This window comes from Trachurus trachurus (genome assembly GCF_905171665.1).
Source record: "Trachurus trachurus genome assembly, chromosome: 9".
NCBI classification, from domain to species: Eukaryota; Metazoa; Chordata; class Actinopteri; order Carangiformes; family Carangidae; genus Trachurus; species Trachurus trachurus.
Window position 1 is genome coordinate 6,225,949 of NC_139895.1, and position 17,397 is coordinate 6,243,345.

General features: G+C 39.2%; 1 protein-coding gene across 1 annotated transcript; it reads right to left on the minus strand.

Annotated features, from left to right (window-relative positions):
* Window positions 1–1,163: 1,163 nt before the first annotated feature.
* gle1 (GLE1 RNA export mediator) lies at window positions 1,164–16,120 on the minus strand. The gene is made up of 15 exons (XM_083979833.1): window positions 15,878–16,120; window positions 14,216–14,473; window positions 12,836–12,997; window positions 11,818–11,966; window positions 11,666–11,726; window positions 10,144–10,407; window positions 9,110–9,332; window positions 8,164–8,276; window positions 7,835–8,047; window positions 6,727–6,917; window positions 5,538–5,667; window positions 5,319–5,423; window positions 4,320–4,402; window positions 4,121–4,184; window positions 1,164–1,973 (listed from the first exon to the last, which is right to left on the minus strand). The coding sequence occupies exons 1-15, from the start codon at window positions 15,980–15,982 to the stop codon at window positions 1,905–1,907; spliced, it is 2,190 nt and encodes a 729-aa protein (XP_083835959.1). The 5' UTR covers window positions 15,983–16,120; the 3' UTR covers window positions 1,164–1,904.
* Window positions 16,121–17,397: the final 1,277 nt, after the last annotated feature.

Genomic DNA, 17,397 nt, shown 5'->3' on the forward strand with positions numbered 1-17,397 from the left:
AACCTGAGGTTGTGTTTGTTGTGTTTTTATGTGTTTTAAAACTGTATAAAAATCTAGTGGTTCAACTAATTACAAACATACACCAGGAGGAAAAAGAGGAAACAAAATGTTAGGCAGCATCATCAACATTATCCATCATTGGACAAACTTAAGTCAGTATTAGCCATCATTAGATGTCAGCCAATTTATCTAATAAGTGTTTTATAAAGTACCTAAGTTGTTATCCATAAATAATCATGTTTTATAAAACATCTAAACATGTCAGTAAATCATTTTCTGACACTTAATAAATGATCTTATGAGCCTCTGACATCTCTTTAACTGGTTTGTTACTGTTGTACTTGATTTATACACTCTCTCAACTCAGATTTAAGACATTTTAAGACCTTTTTAAGACCATTATGAATTAAATTTAACACCTATATCAGGACAAACAAATTCGTACAAAAGAAGAGTCACAAAATTACTTGCAAATTAGATTGGCTGCAATAAATGAGTTGCCTGTTGGGCTCGTTTGTCGTTGTAAATACAATAAAGCACAATGAAGTGTCCAAAAAAAGTATTTTATTGAGCCTTTGAGGTAGCGTTACTGATGGGCATAAGAGAATGAAGACCTGAAGACCAAAAATTATTTAAGACTTGAGTACAAAACTTAAATGAATTCAAGACTTTTTAAGGCCTAAAATTTTGATTTTGAAATTTTAGAGTTTTTAAGACCCTGTGGATACCCTGTTAAGAAAAGGCTACTGAATCATCATTAAACGTGTTTGCACAAATCAAAACTTTCCATTAAAGTGTTGATGAGGTTTTATTTCGAACATTTGATGGATTTATACAGAAACAACATTTGTTCTGGCTATTTTTTATTTTGTTGTGATGAGAAACACAAGTTTATAGATACAATTAATTTCAAATTTTTGTGCTTTATTCTTGTGTATTTTGTTTTGTGATGAGTATTAGTATGTTAAGTTTGTTAGCTTCTACCTAAACCCTGAGAAATGGGATATCAGTCTTTATAGGTACAGAAATAAAACTCATTCAAGTGTGAAAAACACCATTAAACACATTATAGACTTTTATTATATTGATTAACGCCTTAGTTTTTCTCCTTCTAAACAATTTAGTGGAGGTTAATAAAGAAAAATACACACAAATCAAAACAGTTAAGTGTCGATGAGATTTTATTTCAGACATTTGATGGAGTTTTACAGAAACATTGGTTCTGGTTTCTGTCCAGTTTTATTCCACGTTATCGTCAGAACTGGAACGACATGAATCGTGATGAATTTCACATTAAAGCTTCAGTTTTAAAGGGAAAAAAAAAAAAACGACGACCGTCAGAGTTCCAACAGCTTCGTAACTTTATTGACAGTGATTCGACGACGACGAAAGCTCATTAAACCCACAAAGTCTCGACTTCCACATGGTGGATTCATTAAAAAAAATAAATAAATAGCAAAACATTTCAAATCCATCGATCCATCGACACGAGTTGTGATTTTGAACAGCGACCGTCTGAGGTTCAGTGATGATGTCATCATGAGACAATAAAAAGCCCCGCCCCCTTTTCAGTCCCAGGAAACGCAACTAACTAAGAGCAAAACTGGAACAAGCAGCTTTAATAAACTCTCTGATCTCGGAGGCACTTCAGCGTCATTATTGCATTTTTTTATCATCGACTGGATCGATCTTTTTTTTCTCCACATGAACTACGAAGCAGGAAATCATCCACCACGACCAACACATCTGGACGAGGTCACACCCAGCGATCCATCTGGACAGATGTTGGGAGGACGGATGTCAGTGTTTTTGGTTTGGTTTTGTTTTTTTCTCCTCCGATGGATAATTTATCTTGTTAGTTTAAAACGTCTCCTCATCTAAAAGTGAAGCGTTGTCCTCGTCCCTCACGACCTCCAGAACGCGGAGGTGAGCTGACCTTTGGGCGGACTGATCTGTCGGCTCTGCAGCGACGTCTGGAGAGAGAAGGAGAAGAAGGAAGAAGGAGGAGGAGAAGGAAGGGAGGATGGAAGACAAAACAAATCAAACGCTATCGTTAGAAAACAACAGACAACGTTAGACATCATGAGACAGCAGTAGTCATCCGTAGAGCCGGTCCAGATGGACACAGGTGTAATGAATCTGCATTAGTATTTTGTCGTTCGGCGTCATCTTGAGGTGAAAACTGGATTTTTTGGAAACAGGTCGCAAAGTGGGAAAATCTGAGAACGCCGGCCGAGTGTAGACTAGACACCCAAATCTTTTGTGAAACAATGACATCATACCCCCCCCACTGCTCTAGATCAGTGGTTCCCAAAGTGTGGTACGCGTACCCCTAGGGGTACGTGAGCACATTGCAGGGGTACGTAGAAACATTAATTAATTTATTACTAAGATGATAAGTCGATATTCCGAGTCACTTCAGAAGCCCATTACTGAAATGATACGTGCGCCACAACTAGTTCCCCCCAGAAGACAACAACCTGCAGCACAGCTTTGTATAGTTGTCAATAGTATCGATGCAAAACGGCGCATCTGGATACATGACTGGTTTCTAAAAGTATCGATATTAACAGCGCGCCCGCACAGCGCCCGACGCGCGCGCACTCGACAGGCAGAGCAGAGCAGAGCGGGCAGCGTCCAGAGCGTTTGGACCTGAGTGAGTAACAGAGTTACACAGAACTAGACACACGTAGGGTGAATTTAGCCGTAAGAGTTTAAAACGGCGAAATTAACGGCAACACTCCTCTCTCGTCTCCTCTCTTTTTCTCCGCTGTCTGCCTGCACGTGTGTGTGTTGTGAGGGAGGAGGGAGGGGGGAGCCCCACCCGTCAGAGGAAAGGAGAGGCATTCTAATGAATGTAATGAAACAATAGCAACACGCTGGAATTGCACAACTCTTAGTTAGCTTTTCATTTAATAAGAAAAACAAAAAAAACATCTGTTATAAGTCCTTTTGATTAGAATAAAAATAAAATAATGGAACAATAATAAGCTGGGAGGCACTGCTGCTGTAGTGAATATGATGTCATATTCAATATTTTCCTGGGTATTGGTATTGAGTTTGAAATTTTAGTTTGTGACAATCCTACAACTCTGTGAAGACACATTTGACCACAACAAACACCACAACAGCCAGAAACAACTAAAATGCAGGAGAATATGTGTAAAATGTCTTTGTACAAATTGAACAGAGAAATTGAAATGATTTTCATTTCATAATCAGTTGTGTTGCGTTCTATATGACCACTTTTGGAGAATCATCAACACGTAAGAGAGAGGGGGTACTTGTGGTATGGCAAAAAGGCTCAGGGGGTACGCAAGACAAAAAAGTTTGGGAACCACTGCTCTAGATAGATAGATTTTTAGTTTTAGTTTAGTTTATTTATTTCTTATTATTCATTTATCAAGCATAAAAACAAAAAATAAAATAAACAGTGACAATACTGTAACTCTTGAATGAAAGGGGGCAGAAAGAAGCGAACTTATATGGTCTACCCCTTGTTACAAAGAATTAATTCACAAATTGGATAGTACCTATAGATGAATAGATAGAACGATGGATGGATAGATGTCTATTTATTATCATTCTATTGTTACTATTTTATATCTCATTATGGTATCCACCTTTTTCCGAACGTCAAAAACATAAGCCGGTTTTTCTCTTCCGGTGGAATTGTATGTTTACGTTTCCATAGTTTCAGTAGTCGCCGTTAACGCATGGATCTTTTTTTTTTTTTTTTTTCTTCAATTAAAATCTATAAAACGCATGGATCATCACGCCGGCTTTTAACAATGGATATCACACAAATGGACATCCATTGTTAAAAGCCAGCGTTAATAGATCCATGCGTTTTACAGCAACTATGACAACTACTGAAACCATGGAAACGTGAACATACAGTTCCACCGGAAGAGAAAAACCGGCTTATGTTTTTGACGTTTGGAAACTTAACATAACTTAACATTGCAGGGGGTGGGATCTAGTAAGCGTTTGGCTTCTTCCTGCTCCTTTTGAACATAAATAATTGTTAAGTTTTGTTGTTTTATTCTGTGTTCAAATAAACTTTCATTCATTCATTCATTCATTAATTCATTCGCGCCGTCGTTCTCCAGCGTCTCACCTCTAGAAACTGTTTGAGTCTGATGACGGAGCCCATCTGTCCGCTGCTGGTCACCGCCTCGATCCTGGAGGAGACACGACTGGGTTACACATCTGGAGACAGATGTTGCTGCTCCGCTACAGGACCTCTGTGTGTGTGTGTGTGTGTGTGTGTGTGTGTGTGTGTGTGTGTGTGTGTGTGTGTGTGTGTGTGTTTGTACCTGGGGAAGTATTCGTCCTTCAGCAGCAGGATGAGCTTCCAGAACTGAACCTTGTACCGACTCATCAGCGCGTTTCCACAAACCTGACGGAGACAAACAACGACAACCAGATCTGAGTCACAAACAACTGAACTGTGAAAGTATTTTCAGATCATTGTGGTCTTATTTAGAAAATTAAAACTTTATTTACAAAATAAATTCATTTAAGGGTCAGTAACAAATACACATTTTTAAAGAAAATGAAAATAAATAAATACATAATTGTTTTAAAAGCATGTGGCAGATTTGTATAAATGTACATTTTGTTTTCGTGTTGGTTTTATGACATTTGAAATATTTTCTAACAAAATCAGACTGAATGTCCTGAAAATATCAAATGGTGTAAACACAAAAGAATTATAAAAAAATAAATATTTTATCCACCTACAGTGGATTTAAGTGAACTTTCTTCTGAAAACATTAATATATATATATATATATATATATATATATATATATATATATATATATATATATATATATATATATATATATATATATATATATATATATATATATATATAATTTATTTTATTTTATTTTTTCAAAATGGCATTTATCTGCTTTTGCAAATGAACTCTTCACTTCTATATTTAACTTTTAATGCATTTGGCAGCACTGAGCAGGATTTAAAAGATAAAAGCACTTAGCTTTCCTTCAAAACAATGTGACAAATTATGTTAAATTTGTCAAGAAACACATTGTTGCATCACAAACAATTAAATAAATCAATTTAACCAAGTCCAGTTGCATTCAATTTACATTTCCTTGAGATAACTATGACCTGGACAAATGAGAATATTCACAGGCTTAAATAAATCACATTTATTCCACATTTGAGTCCAGATTTATTTTCCTGTATAGTCACGATTTTTATGGAGAAATACGGGTCTCACCTTTAATTGACCCATAAATAATAAAAACATTAAACAGGACCAGCTGACTGACTGACTGACTCACCTCCAGGAAGTCGAACAGCAGCGTGGCCGTGATGTCGGCCAGCGGCTCCATGTTCAACATCTGGGCCAACCAGCGCCAGCCGTGGTTCAGGCCGTGAGGAACCGACTGCAACGAGTTCAAACAGGTTTTTTAACACTTTAATGTTGCTTTTTTCCAAATAAAGTTTAAAAACAAGACTACAAGAAGATGAATAAAGAGATAAAGTTTAGGTGTTTTTACCCCCTGCTTGGAGCCGTACGGCCACCGCAGCTGGATGACGGCGGCGTACAGACGGATCATCCCCGACATCCGCTTCAGGAAACTGTCCTGACCTTCAACCCCGGAGTCGTCGACACGGTAACCGAGGATCCTGGAGGAAAGTGACAGGACGTCAGCAAGTACTTTTATTTACAAATATGTGCAAAACAAGAACAACAACGACAAGAAAATATTTAAAAAGAGAAAAAAATACAGAGAGAAAGAATATTTAAAAAAATAAATAAAAATCAGAGGATGACGGAGTATTTATATATTGAATTTGACAGGAATTGTCCGTTTTTTACAACCTGGACCTTATTTATAGCATAAAATACGATCATTGACTCACCCAGATAACTTTGGTGTCATTACAAGTCGTTCCGACGAAATTAGCTGCAGCCGAGAGCCGCGTATATCCGTATAATGCGAGTACACGGGGCACCGCAGCGCAGCCTCTAAATAACACATTATCCGCCGCAAAACTCGTTCATTTCACCAATATTTAGTTATGATATGCTGGTGCTATTCCCCTCTGAGTCCGGGGTTAGCTGTTATCAACATCCTGCGCCTGTAGGTTGACTACAAACCTCTGACCTGGATGATGTCATCTCCGACCGCTGCACGGCGCGACTTGTTGCTACCGCTAACGCTATGGTCCGTTTCTGACTTGTCAGAACAAAATGAGCAGCTGGACGAAGTTCAGCTTCCACAGGCTTCCTCTCCTCAACCTGGACTCACTAAAGCTCCGGCTAGTTGAGATAAAAATGGACCCAAATGCCGAAGCAGAATGATTATTATCAGAATGAGCTGGGCAGCGGTCGGAGATGACATCATCCAGGTCAGAGGTCAGTAGGTCAACCTACAGACCCGGGATGTTGATAACAGCTAACCCCGGACTCAGAGGGGAATAGCACTAGCCTATCAGAACTAAATATTGGTGAAATGAACGAGTTTCGCTGCGGATAATGTGTTATTTAGAGGCTACATTCTGCTGCCATGTAGACTCCATTATATGGATATACACGGCATTACGACTTGTAATGACACCAAAGTTATCTGGGTGAGTCAATGATCGTATTTTATGCTAGAAATAAGGTCCAGATTGTAAAAAACTGTAATTATCCTTTAACTTTGTACGAGCGATGAAAACATAAAACATCGAGTCTCTCACCTCTGGTATTCCTCCACAGCGGTGCCGTCCTTCATCGGCGGGTAGTGCGGGACGGCGTAGGGACATTTCTTGTGCAGGTGGGCGAGGATGAGGTCGCCCACCCGGGGGTGCAGCTCCCACACGCCGGACGCCACCACGGCGATGGGGAAGGCGGCTTCGTGATGCGACGCCACCTCCTCCTCTCCTTGTTTCTGCCCAGAGGAGTTCAGAGTTCACTTGGGTTGGTTCAGGTTGTGTCATGATCAATATGGTTTTACACGGAGAAAACTAAAGAGCAGATGACGTCGCCTTAAACTGATGGGAAACGAGTTAAAAATGCCAAAAAGTTTAAATTTCTCAAAAGTAAAATGTCAACAAACCTTTATAAAAGTGTAAAATTGTTTCAGAGATTTTAAACTTTGAAAACGTTTGTGAAATTTTGATCTAAATCTACAGTCAAGTTTTATACGTCTCAATGTTTGATCTTGGATCTTTAACATCTTTTCTGGCTTTTCAATTTACAAATCAAACAGTTAATCTAAAAAAAACATTGTCAGATTCATCTCTAATGAAAATAAATTTGATTTTGGCAGCAGTATTTACACTGTTGGGCTGAAAACTGTCTCTTCTCTCTTTTTTAATTGACTGATTAATAAACTCAGTTAATGCACTGCAAAAACTCAAATTCTTTCTAAGAATATTTGTCTTATTTCTTGTCAAAATGTTTCATTTCTGGTCAAAACTAATCTCTTTCCACTTAAAATAAGACGCGTCACTTGTTTCAAACAAATTTTCACTTGAAATAAGTAGAAAAATCTACCAGTGAAAGCAAATTTTCTGTGTGCTTGTAATAAGAAAGAAAAACTTGCTCAACTATCAGATGATTTCAAGAGAAAATATGCTTGATTGCTTATTTTAAGTATAATGAGATTTGTTTTGACTAGAAATAAGACAAATATTCTTGGTAAGATTTTGAGTTTTTGCAGTGTGATTCAATTGGGACAAAAAGCAGTAAAATGTGGGGGAAAAAGCTGAAAAAATGACTTTTTCTTTGCTAAATCATCTAATTATATAATAAAAAACCTGCGGTGGCTTCATCATCTCATAAAATCAAACTAAACCGACTCACCACGAACTTCTCGGCCAGTTTGTAGCAGACGAAGTCGAGCCCCTGAGGATGCTGGGAGGTGGAGACGGAGCGGCCGCCCGACACCACCGCCCGCCCCGACAGCAGCTTGTCGATCTTGTCGAAGATTTCTCGGAGCTGCGAGCCGGAGTTGCTGGCGATCTGGCTGACGGGGATGCTGGCGGCTTTCTGCAGCTCCAGCTTCAACTTCTTGGTCTGAACGGAGAGAGAGAGGGAGAGAGAAAGAGAGGTGAGTGCACGGTACCGAACCTCAGGATGTTCAGACGACTGGCGGATTCTCAAATTTGAGATCAGATTTCTCAATTTGTCACCTGAGTGTCTTTGGGGGAGTTGAGCTCTTCGAAGGACCGAGCGCACTGATTGGCCGAGTCCTGCAGCTCCTTCAGCCACTTCAGCGTCCAGTCCTCGGCGCTGTTCTGCAAACCTGCAGCAAACAACCACACGACCACAGGTTAATAACACTGACTATGATTCATTATAACGTAATAATAATATAATAATAATAATAATAATGACTTTTACATATTTAACAACAAAAATATCTTAAATTAGGTTTAAAAGTCCTTTTTCTGTCCTACAGGTTTTTCCTGCTGTTACAGTTCGACCGACACCTGAACGCATCACTACCTCAGTTCGAGGTGACGTTGAAAATTGTTCATCGAGCACCAGGAAATTAAAATCAACAGTTTTCTGTCTCTTTTTTTACTCACTCTGCTCAGATCTCAACATTTGCTGCTTTTCTATATTTCATATATTATCGTAATGTATTTTAAACTTGAACTATTTTCTTTTCTTCTACTTTTTTATTCTTCTTTGCTCTCGCTTTTAACTCTGTTTTATGTTTACTTTTTTTTTTAATTTTCTAAAAATCGTTTGTTTTTATGCTGTTCTTTTATAATGTTTTAGATAGATAAAATAGATCAAATGTATCCTACAATGTCTAAAACAATAGAATATACGCTATACGTTTCATCTTCATGAAAAGCACATTGAGTTGCCTTGGTATGAAATATATACAGTATATACTTTTTTCCACTCCTATTTATTTAGTTATAAATAGGGATATACAGTACGTAAATGTAAGTTATTGTCTTTATTTTCAGTTTCTTAGACTGGTTCAGGGTTGGCTGGAGGGAAGGAAGTTGATTAGAGACTTGAAATAACAAATTATTTTGGACAAATGATGAACCAAGTTTAAAAATCAACAAAGTAAAAATTACAAAACAGAAACAACTTCTCCTTCTCCTCCTCTCTCACCTTTCCTCTGCGCCTTCTCCTTGGCCGACTGCGCGGCCTTCTTCTGCGCCTCCTGCTGCACCTGCAGCTCCGCCTGCTTCCTGCGCGCCTCCTCCTCCTCCACCTCCCTCTTCTTCTTCTCCTGCACCTTCGTCGCCTCCTCCTGCATCAGGCGGATCAGCGTCCGCATCTCGTGCAGCGCTCGCTCCGCCGACGTCATGTCCTCCACGCTGGGGAACTCGCCCTGGAGACCACGGAGGAGAACGGAGAAGAACGACGGGGTCAAGATTTACAGCACGGTGACAAATTATGGGATGTCTGAAACTTCATAAATCATGGAAGAACTGACAAGACACACTTTCTTTCTTTGAGGAAAAAAAAGAAAGAAAGAGGAAAGAAAGAAAGACAGAGGAACGAAAGAGAGAAAGAAGGAAAGAAAGAAAGAAAGAAGGAAAGAAAGAGATTCAGAAAGAAAGAGAGAAAGGAGGAAAGAGATTCAGAAAGAAAGAAAGAAAGAAAGAAAGAGGAAAGAGGGAAAGAGAGAAGGAAAGAAAGAGATTCAGAAAGAAAGATGAAAGAAAGAAGGAGAGAAAGGAGGAAAGAAAGAAAGAAAGAAAGAAAGAAAGAAAGAAAGAGGAAAGAGGGAAAGAGAGAAGGAAAGAAAGAAAGAAAGAAAGAAAGAAAGAAAGAAAGAAAGACAGGAGGAAAGAGATTCAGAAAGAAAGAGGAAAGAAAGAAAGAGAGAAAGGAGGAAAGAGATTCAGAAAGAAGGAAGGAAAGAAAGAAAGAAAGAAAGAAAGAAAGAAAGAAAGAAGGAAAGAAAGAAAGAGAAAAAGAAAGAAGAAGGAAAGAAAGAAAGAGAGAGAGAGAGAAAAAGAAAGAAGAAGGAAAGAAAGAAGGACAGAGGAAAGAAGGAAAGAAAGAAAGAGGAAAGAAACAGAGAAAGAGGAAAGAGAGAAAAAGAAGGAATGAAAAAAAGAAGGAAAGAAAGAAAGAAAGAAAGAAAGAAAGAAAGAAAGAAAGAAAGAAAGAGAGAGAGAGAACCCCGTACTGACCTCGGCCGTCTTCCTCACCACCTCGGACACCTGGGAGCACAGCTGGTTGCCGCGGGCGCTGAAGGCGCTGAGCGTGGCGGCGGGCAGCTGGCTGTGCGTCGGCGTGGCGACGCTGGGCTCCAGCAGCTGGTTGAGCTGCAGGATTTCCTCCTGGACGGTGTTGAGGCTCCGCAGCCGCTCGCGGCCCTCGGCCTGCCGCTGCCGCTCCAGCTCCGCCTCCCGGACGCGCTGCTGCTCCGCCTCACGCAGCCGCAGGTTCAAGATCTGGGACAAAGGAAAAGTTACGGAAAACTGAAACTCAACTTTTTTGTTAACACCAGAAATACACAAATATTTGTTCTGAGACTGAAGAATGTTACTTTTTTTAATCAAAGTACTAGCCCACTGGTGTGAATCTTTGGAAATATTGTAGCTACATTTCTGGAGAACGGAGAAGAAGGACGACGAACGACGGGGTGACAAATTATGGGATGTGATTAAATGAAACATCATTTAATTTTCTGCTTTGGCATAAAGCATGGAAGAACTGACAAGACTTTATTTCTTTAAGAAAAGAAAGAAAGAAAGAAAGAAAGAAAGAAAGAGAGAAAGAAAGAAAGAAAGTAAGACAGAGGAACGAAAGAGAGAAAGAAGGAAAGAGAGAAAGAAAGAAAGAGGAAGAAGGAAAGAGGAAAAAGAGAAGGAAAGAAAGAGAGAAAGAAGGAAAGAAAGAAGGAAAGAAAGAGGAAAGAAAGAAAGAGAGAAAGAAGGAAAGAGAGAAGGAAAGAAAGAGAAAAAGAAAGAAAGAAAGAAAGAAAGAAAGAAAGAAAGAAAGAAAGAAAAGAGGAATCTGACAAGACACACTTTCTTTTCTTCTGGGACAAAGGAAAAACACATTTAAATGTTTTCAAAAGATGGAAAACTGAAACTCAATACATTATACGTACTACTGCTCTGAAGCACCTGAACCACATCGGATTTAATGAAGATTATAAAAACTACTTGGGGTTTTTCCACCTATGTTGATTTCTGAACTCTTCCCAAGTTAAAAGTGAGTGTTGTGTTGTTTTAAAAATAAAAATGAATTTGTTTTCTTGGCGTTATTATTATTATTCGAGGTCTGAAAACACTGGAACTTTTTTATTATTTTTCCCCAGTTGTCATTTTATACCAATAAATAAATTTTACCGCGACTCCCGAAACCATGGAAAGGTAAACATAAAATTCCACCAGAAGAGCAAAACCGGCTTTACGTTTTTGACATTCGGACAAAGGCAGATATAATAAAACAAAAGTGTTAATTTTACTCAAACAAATATATATAGCGGTATTGACAATAAAGTCGGCTTTGACTAGTTTAATAAATGCTTTTATAATAATATTTACTTTTTCTTTATTTATTATTTGTTAGATTGTTATTGTAATGCTCTATAATTGGCTGAAAATCATCAATATTCAGTGTTTCAAAGTGACGTGTTATTGTTTATGACGCATGTGCAGCTGATAAAAACCAAACTTCCTGGTTCATGGAGAAGTTTGGTACCTTCATCCTGTGGCGCTGCTCCTCCTTCAGCTTCTCCTGGCGCCCGATGCTCTCCTTCGTTCTGAGGCGAACACAGAACAAGAAGAAACGTCGTTAACCCGTTTTAACACAATTAAAGCAAAGTGAACCACCATGAGATTTTAAATCCTCACTCTCGGTCCATCATGTCCCTGATCGTCTGACTCTCCTGTCGCTGCTTCAGCTCCATCAGCTCCTCGAAGCGTTTCAGCTGCTCCGACTCGGCGCTCGCCACCGCCGCCAGCTGCTTCTCCTGCATCTCCTGTCGCTGCCGCAGCGCCACCTGGACGCCACAGAGTCAAACAGCTCAGATTATTATTATCATCATCATCATCATCATCATTATTATTATTATATACAGCTCTGGAAAAAAATTAAGAGACAACTCCCAAAATTATCAGTTTCTCTGGTTTTACTATTTATACAGGTACACTGCTCAAAAAAATAAAGGGAACACTTAAACAACACATCTTAGATCTCAATTAATGAAATATTGCAGTTTAAAATCGTTATTCAATATAAAGTAGAGTGTGTTGAGAACAAAATAACATAAAAATGATCAATGTAAATCAAAATTATCATCCCAGGTTGATTTCACACAGGTGTGATATACTTGGAGTTACAATGTGTTGTTTAAGTGTTCCCTTTATTTTTTTGAGCAGTGTAGGTATGTGTTTGAGTAAAATCAAATTTAAAAAAATGTGTCTCATTCTATCAGCTACCGACAACATTTCTCCCAAAATTGAAATAAAAATATTGTCATTTAGAGCTTTTATTGGCTGAAAATGACTAAACTAGGCTAAATAACAAAAAATATCAAGTCTTTTCAGACCTTGAATAATAATAATAATGCAAAGAAAACATGTTCATGTTTATCCCTAAAGAACACAGCAAGAATATTTTAACTCAGGAAGAGTTTATAAATCAGTTTTTGTGGGATAATGTCAATGTTTAATCAAACCATTTAATCATTTAATAAAACCAGATGTGGTTCAGTGTCTCATTAAGTAGAATGAGTTGTGTTTGTGTTGATGTTTAAAAAAGAAAATAAAAGAATGACTGTCACACATGTAGAGATGCTTTTAAGAAACATTTGTGACAGTGGTCTCTTATTTTTTTCCAGAGCTGTGTGTCATCACCGTCCCCTCTGACCTTGGCCTTCTCCCGACACAGCTCCTCGGCTTTGAGGATGCAGCCGGCCGTCTGCATGTCTTTGGGCGACAGCAGCGAGATGGCGGGCGGAGGCGTCGGACTGGGAGCGACGTTGAAATCTGCCTCAGCGTCGTCTTCATCCTGCAGCTCCTCACCAACGACCTGTAGCACGTGAACCATCAGAGAGAGAAACAAAAGGAGACGTCAGAAAATGATTTTTCATTAAGATTTTTAAACTCTAAATATGAATTTGGGTGAACTGTTTCCTTTAAGTTGCCAGATTTTAACCTGAAAATGTGATAAATGAATGGAAGAACATAATATTGGATAAGGACGCTCCGATCGTGTGAAACATAGAGCACTCAACAACCGATGATAATTTTTTTCTTTCTTGCCGTTATAAAAATCCACTCGAAGGAAATTTTATTCTATTTCATCTATTGAAATATTTTACACATGTTTTGATCCATCAAATGGAACTAGTTTTGTGTTTCCAGTAGGACTGAATGATTTATCGTTATCGTATCTATACCTAGATATGAACATGCAAGATATTTATATCGCAAAAGGCATCGATATTGACAATATATAGATAGTTTACAGCCAGAACAGCGCGTAGTGAGAACGTGACACTGAAGGAGAGAAAAATATAAACATAAAACGACACGTTAGCTTGTCGATATGGTTCGATAACAGGTAACAGGTGACTGTTACTGTGCATCTGTCCGACTATGAAGCAGCGGTAATACTAGGGCTGACCCGATTATCATATTTTGATAATCGAAGCTTCACGGACATAAAATCTATCAAAATCGAAGCTTCGACGGTCGGGGGGGTGCGCGATCGTAACTTCTGCCGGGGGGCGGGGTGTGCGCAATCGTAGCGGAAATAATGAAAGTAATGGCAAACAAACACTGCATATCTCCAAAATCAGGCAGGTTTCCAGGATGCCAAGTAGCCTACTCATTTGAATGAAAAAGTCAAATATATCTCTGGTAGCTGTGACAAATCATTTTCCAGGACAACTCAAAGCTTTTCCAGGACATTTGACTTTTATTCTCATTTTCCATGTGTTTTCCATGACTGGAAATTAAATTGGTGAACCATTATCCAGGTTTTCCCGATTTTCCAGGACACGTGGGAACCCTGATTACGTGATGACAGCGACAGCATCTTTTTTTTTTATAAAGCGTCTATACTGCTAGAAAAAAACAACAACTAGAGCAGTAAAAAAAAAAAACGCTGCACAACGACCAAGCGATGATCGAAACTGTCTACTCTCCCTTCCATTCATTGATCGGTGATCAGGATTCCTGTGATCAGTTATCGGCCCCAAAAACTTCCGATCGGAGCGTCCCTACTATCGGAGCTTGGACTTGCCTGCTCGCGCTCGGCCTTTAAAGACGAAGCCGTGGACAGCGAGATGAACTTGGTGGCGGCCGTGACGTCGGGGACGGACCCCGAGGAGGAGCCGTTGCCCGAGGCCGGGGTCTCGTCCGACAGGCCGGGGCTGGAGTCTCCGGAGCTGGAGGCCAGGAAGCTGCAGCGCTGGTGCAGCTGAGACGAGCTCAGCCGCTCCAGGATGATGCCCGAGCTCGGGGACAAGCTGATGGCCTCTTTACAGCCGGCCATGATGTGCTGCAACAACACACAAACAAAAAACACGTTCAATGCTCTGATAGTGTTTCACAGACGTTTCATGCACAGACTCTTAAATATATAGAAATAAACATTAAACAACCACCAGGAGTGAGATTAACAAATATCTAAAAAAAAAAAAAAAAAGGATTTGATTTGACACCAAATGTAGCTTTCGTGTTGTGTTCAATATCCTAATTTTGTACATTATCTTATGCAGAAGGATTAGGAAAGAAACCTTATTACTGGGACTCAAACAATTACTGATATTATACTTTTAATTAAACTATACATATACTATATGCTAATACTATACTTTATTAGCTTTAATTATAACTTTTTTTTATAAAGGGTCACAGATCCTAAAGTTTGGGCCAACTTTAAACTTGAAACAAATGGTTTTATTTTTAAGTGTATCACATTTTGTTTAAGGTGAAATCTATTTAATCTAGTAATATTTACATGTCTGATGCAACAAACAGCTGTTTTATTGTTTCACCTTTTTAAGTTTAAAGGTTTTTCTAATCTGCTTAATATGTCTTTTTATAGACAAGAGACTGTTTATTCACCTTGCACGTTACATGGGAAATTTGGTTGTTACAGTAGCACACAAGGTAAGAAAAAAAAGGTAATATATATAAAACTATAAAACAAACTGTACAGTTTCTGAATATGTGCAGTTTGTACACAGACATAGATAAATAAAACTGTAAATTGTGTAAATAAAGCCTGAGTCGTGGATGGAAAAATGGACATGTGGGGACTAGTGTAAAAATGGCAGATCATAGTGCAAGGTATCTTATTTATATCTTTCTGTCCAGCAAGTAGTTTGTCACACTGTTTTATATAAGTGTTATACAAATAAAGATGATTATTACTACTAAGTTAACTAACATGTCTGTTGTGTTGTTGTACAGTTTAAGTATCTATTGACAAGAAAATGAAAGTACAGTAACTGATAGTAACATTACAGCAGCAGCTCACCTGTACAGCAGGTAAACGCCCAGTAAATGTATATTTTAAATAAACACTAACACATTTTCACAGCTTTTTCTGCACTGTGTGCTTTATTAAAACATCATTTATCATCTATTTTCTTCTGCAACTACACTTGTGTTTTGTATTTGATAATGGTTGTTTTCTTGGCTTATTTATGTATATTTTGTTTATACAATGTAACATCTTAATTCATATATTAGTTTTATTTCAATCAAGGTTAACACTGTTCTTAAATAAATGCTGTTTGCTGCCTCAGTTAGAGAAAAAAAACAAGCAGCGGCGGTTTAGCTTAGCCGTTAGCCGCGGTACCGTCAGCGGTGAACGGTCGTTAGCCTAGCCTTTAGCTTAGCCGTTAGCTCCTCCGTTAGCCGCCGTGACGTCAGCGGGGACCGGCCGTTAGCTCACCTCGCCTCGGTTCGACCATTGCGGGTCGAACGTGACTTTCCCCTTCGGTGAATTCTTCAAAGCCTCCAGGACTTCCCATTTCTGTCCCATGGTTTCCGCGGGCATCCTGATCCCGACAGACGGAAGAGAGAAACAGAGAGACAAACCGCTGCTGCTCAGAGGACAAGTCCAAAAAAAATTAAAGAAAAAACTACAAACTAACTAATGTTGTTCAAGCTACAAATTTTCGAACCGCCAGATGACGTCACATTAATAACGAGCCGACGAGAAACACAGTTCACCGCTCCAAGGTTCCGGGTGCGATGTCCGCTTGTATTTATACATTTTAAATTGTGCTTTAGGTTTAGTGACCTCGTAATATATATATATAATTACTGTATTTAATAAACAATAATCAATTTAATACAATACAATATTTGGGTTAGCATTTCTGCAGGGTATCCACGGGGTCTTCTAAAAAAGTCTAAAATTTGAAAATCTAAATTTTAGGCCTTAAAATGTCTTAAATTTGTTGAATTATTGTGTTCAAGTCTTAAAGAATTTTAGACAGGTCTTAAATTTTCTTATGCCCACCATGGACGAGCATTTCACTCGCGTTTGCCCCTAAAAAAAAACCTGCACAACCTGCGATCGTTCAAAAACTACAAGTCCCACAATTCTCTGGCCTCAACAATAACAGTAGTTAGTGTAAGTTAGAGTGCCTAGAGAGAGGCACTCTCTCTATAGGCACTCTAGTGTAAGTAAGGGAGAGTGGAGCTGTCGGTGAAAAGAGGAAACAACGCCACGTCTGGTCCTGTTCTATGTTGTTCGTTCACACCGTAACCGTTTATTCGTTACGTCCGCGGTGTAAAAGGCCGTGACGCAAAGACGCGATTAGGCGCGAGACGCGATTAGGCGCGAGACGCGGTATACGCGACTTTTTTTTTTTTGCGACGCTACACGCGATTCTTTTATGGCGACGGGACCTTCGCGTCTTCGTCCTTTTCTCGTGTTTGGTGGGAAGCCCCTTGTGGGTCTTCCCACCAAACACGAGGAACGCTTTTTTTTCGCTCGAGTTTATACGCGCGACCAAACGCGAGATACGCGAGATACGCGATTTATCGCTCGTTCGTCAAAAAAATTCACGAGCCCGCCCATTTTTTTTTTTTTTTTTTTTTCTCTTTTTTATTTCGCCATGGGCTAGACATCATCTTCTACTTCTTTGTCCCACGCCTACCAATACTTCATGATGCGATCACAGTTCTGCAGGTCAGGGAGATGAGCCTTTTGCTGCGGCTGCTCCTCTGACCTGAGAGGGTTTTGTGTAGAGGGTGTTGGGGGTCACCCAGGATGGTCTTCAACTTACACCCCATCCTCCACTTAACCACAGCCTCTACCAGCTCCGCTCCCTCCCCCATCACAGAGCTACATTTTTTGATGAGCCTGTCTAGTCTGTTCCTGTCCCTGACCTTGATGTTGTTACCCCAGCAGACAATAGCAAAGAATGTAACACTTGCAATGACAGACTGATAAAACATACG

What these genes read in the sequence shown, in the direction of transcription:
- gle1 (XM_083979833.1), bottom strand. Translation starts at nt 15,982, where the DNA reads ATGCCCGCGGAAACCATGGGACAGAAATGGGAAGTCCTGGAGGCTTTG. An exon ending in TGTGTCGGGAGAAGGCCAAG is followed by an intron (nt 11,967 to 12,835) that starts GTCAGAGGGGAC and finishes TGTGGCGTCCAG; the next exon opens with GTGGCGCTGCGGCAGCGACA. An exon ending in AGCAGCGCCACAGGATGAAG is followed by an intron (nt 10,408 to 11,665) that starts GTACCAAACTTC and finishes CCTTTGTCCCAG; the next exon opens with ATCTTGAACCTGCGGCTGCG.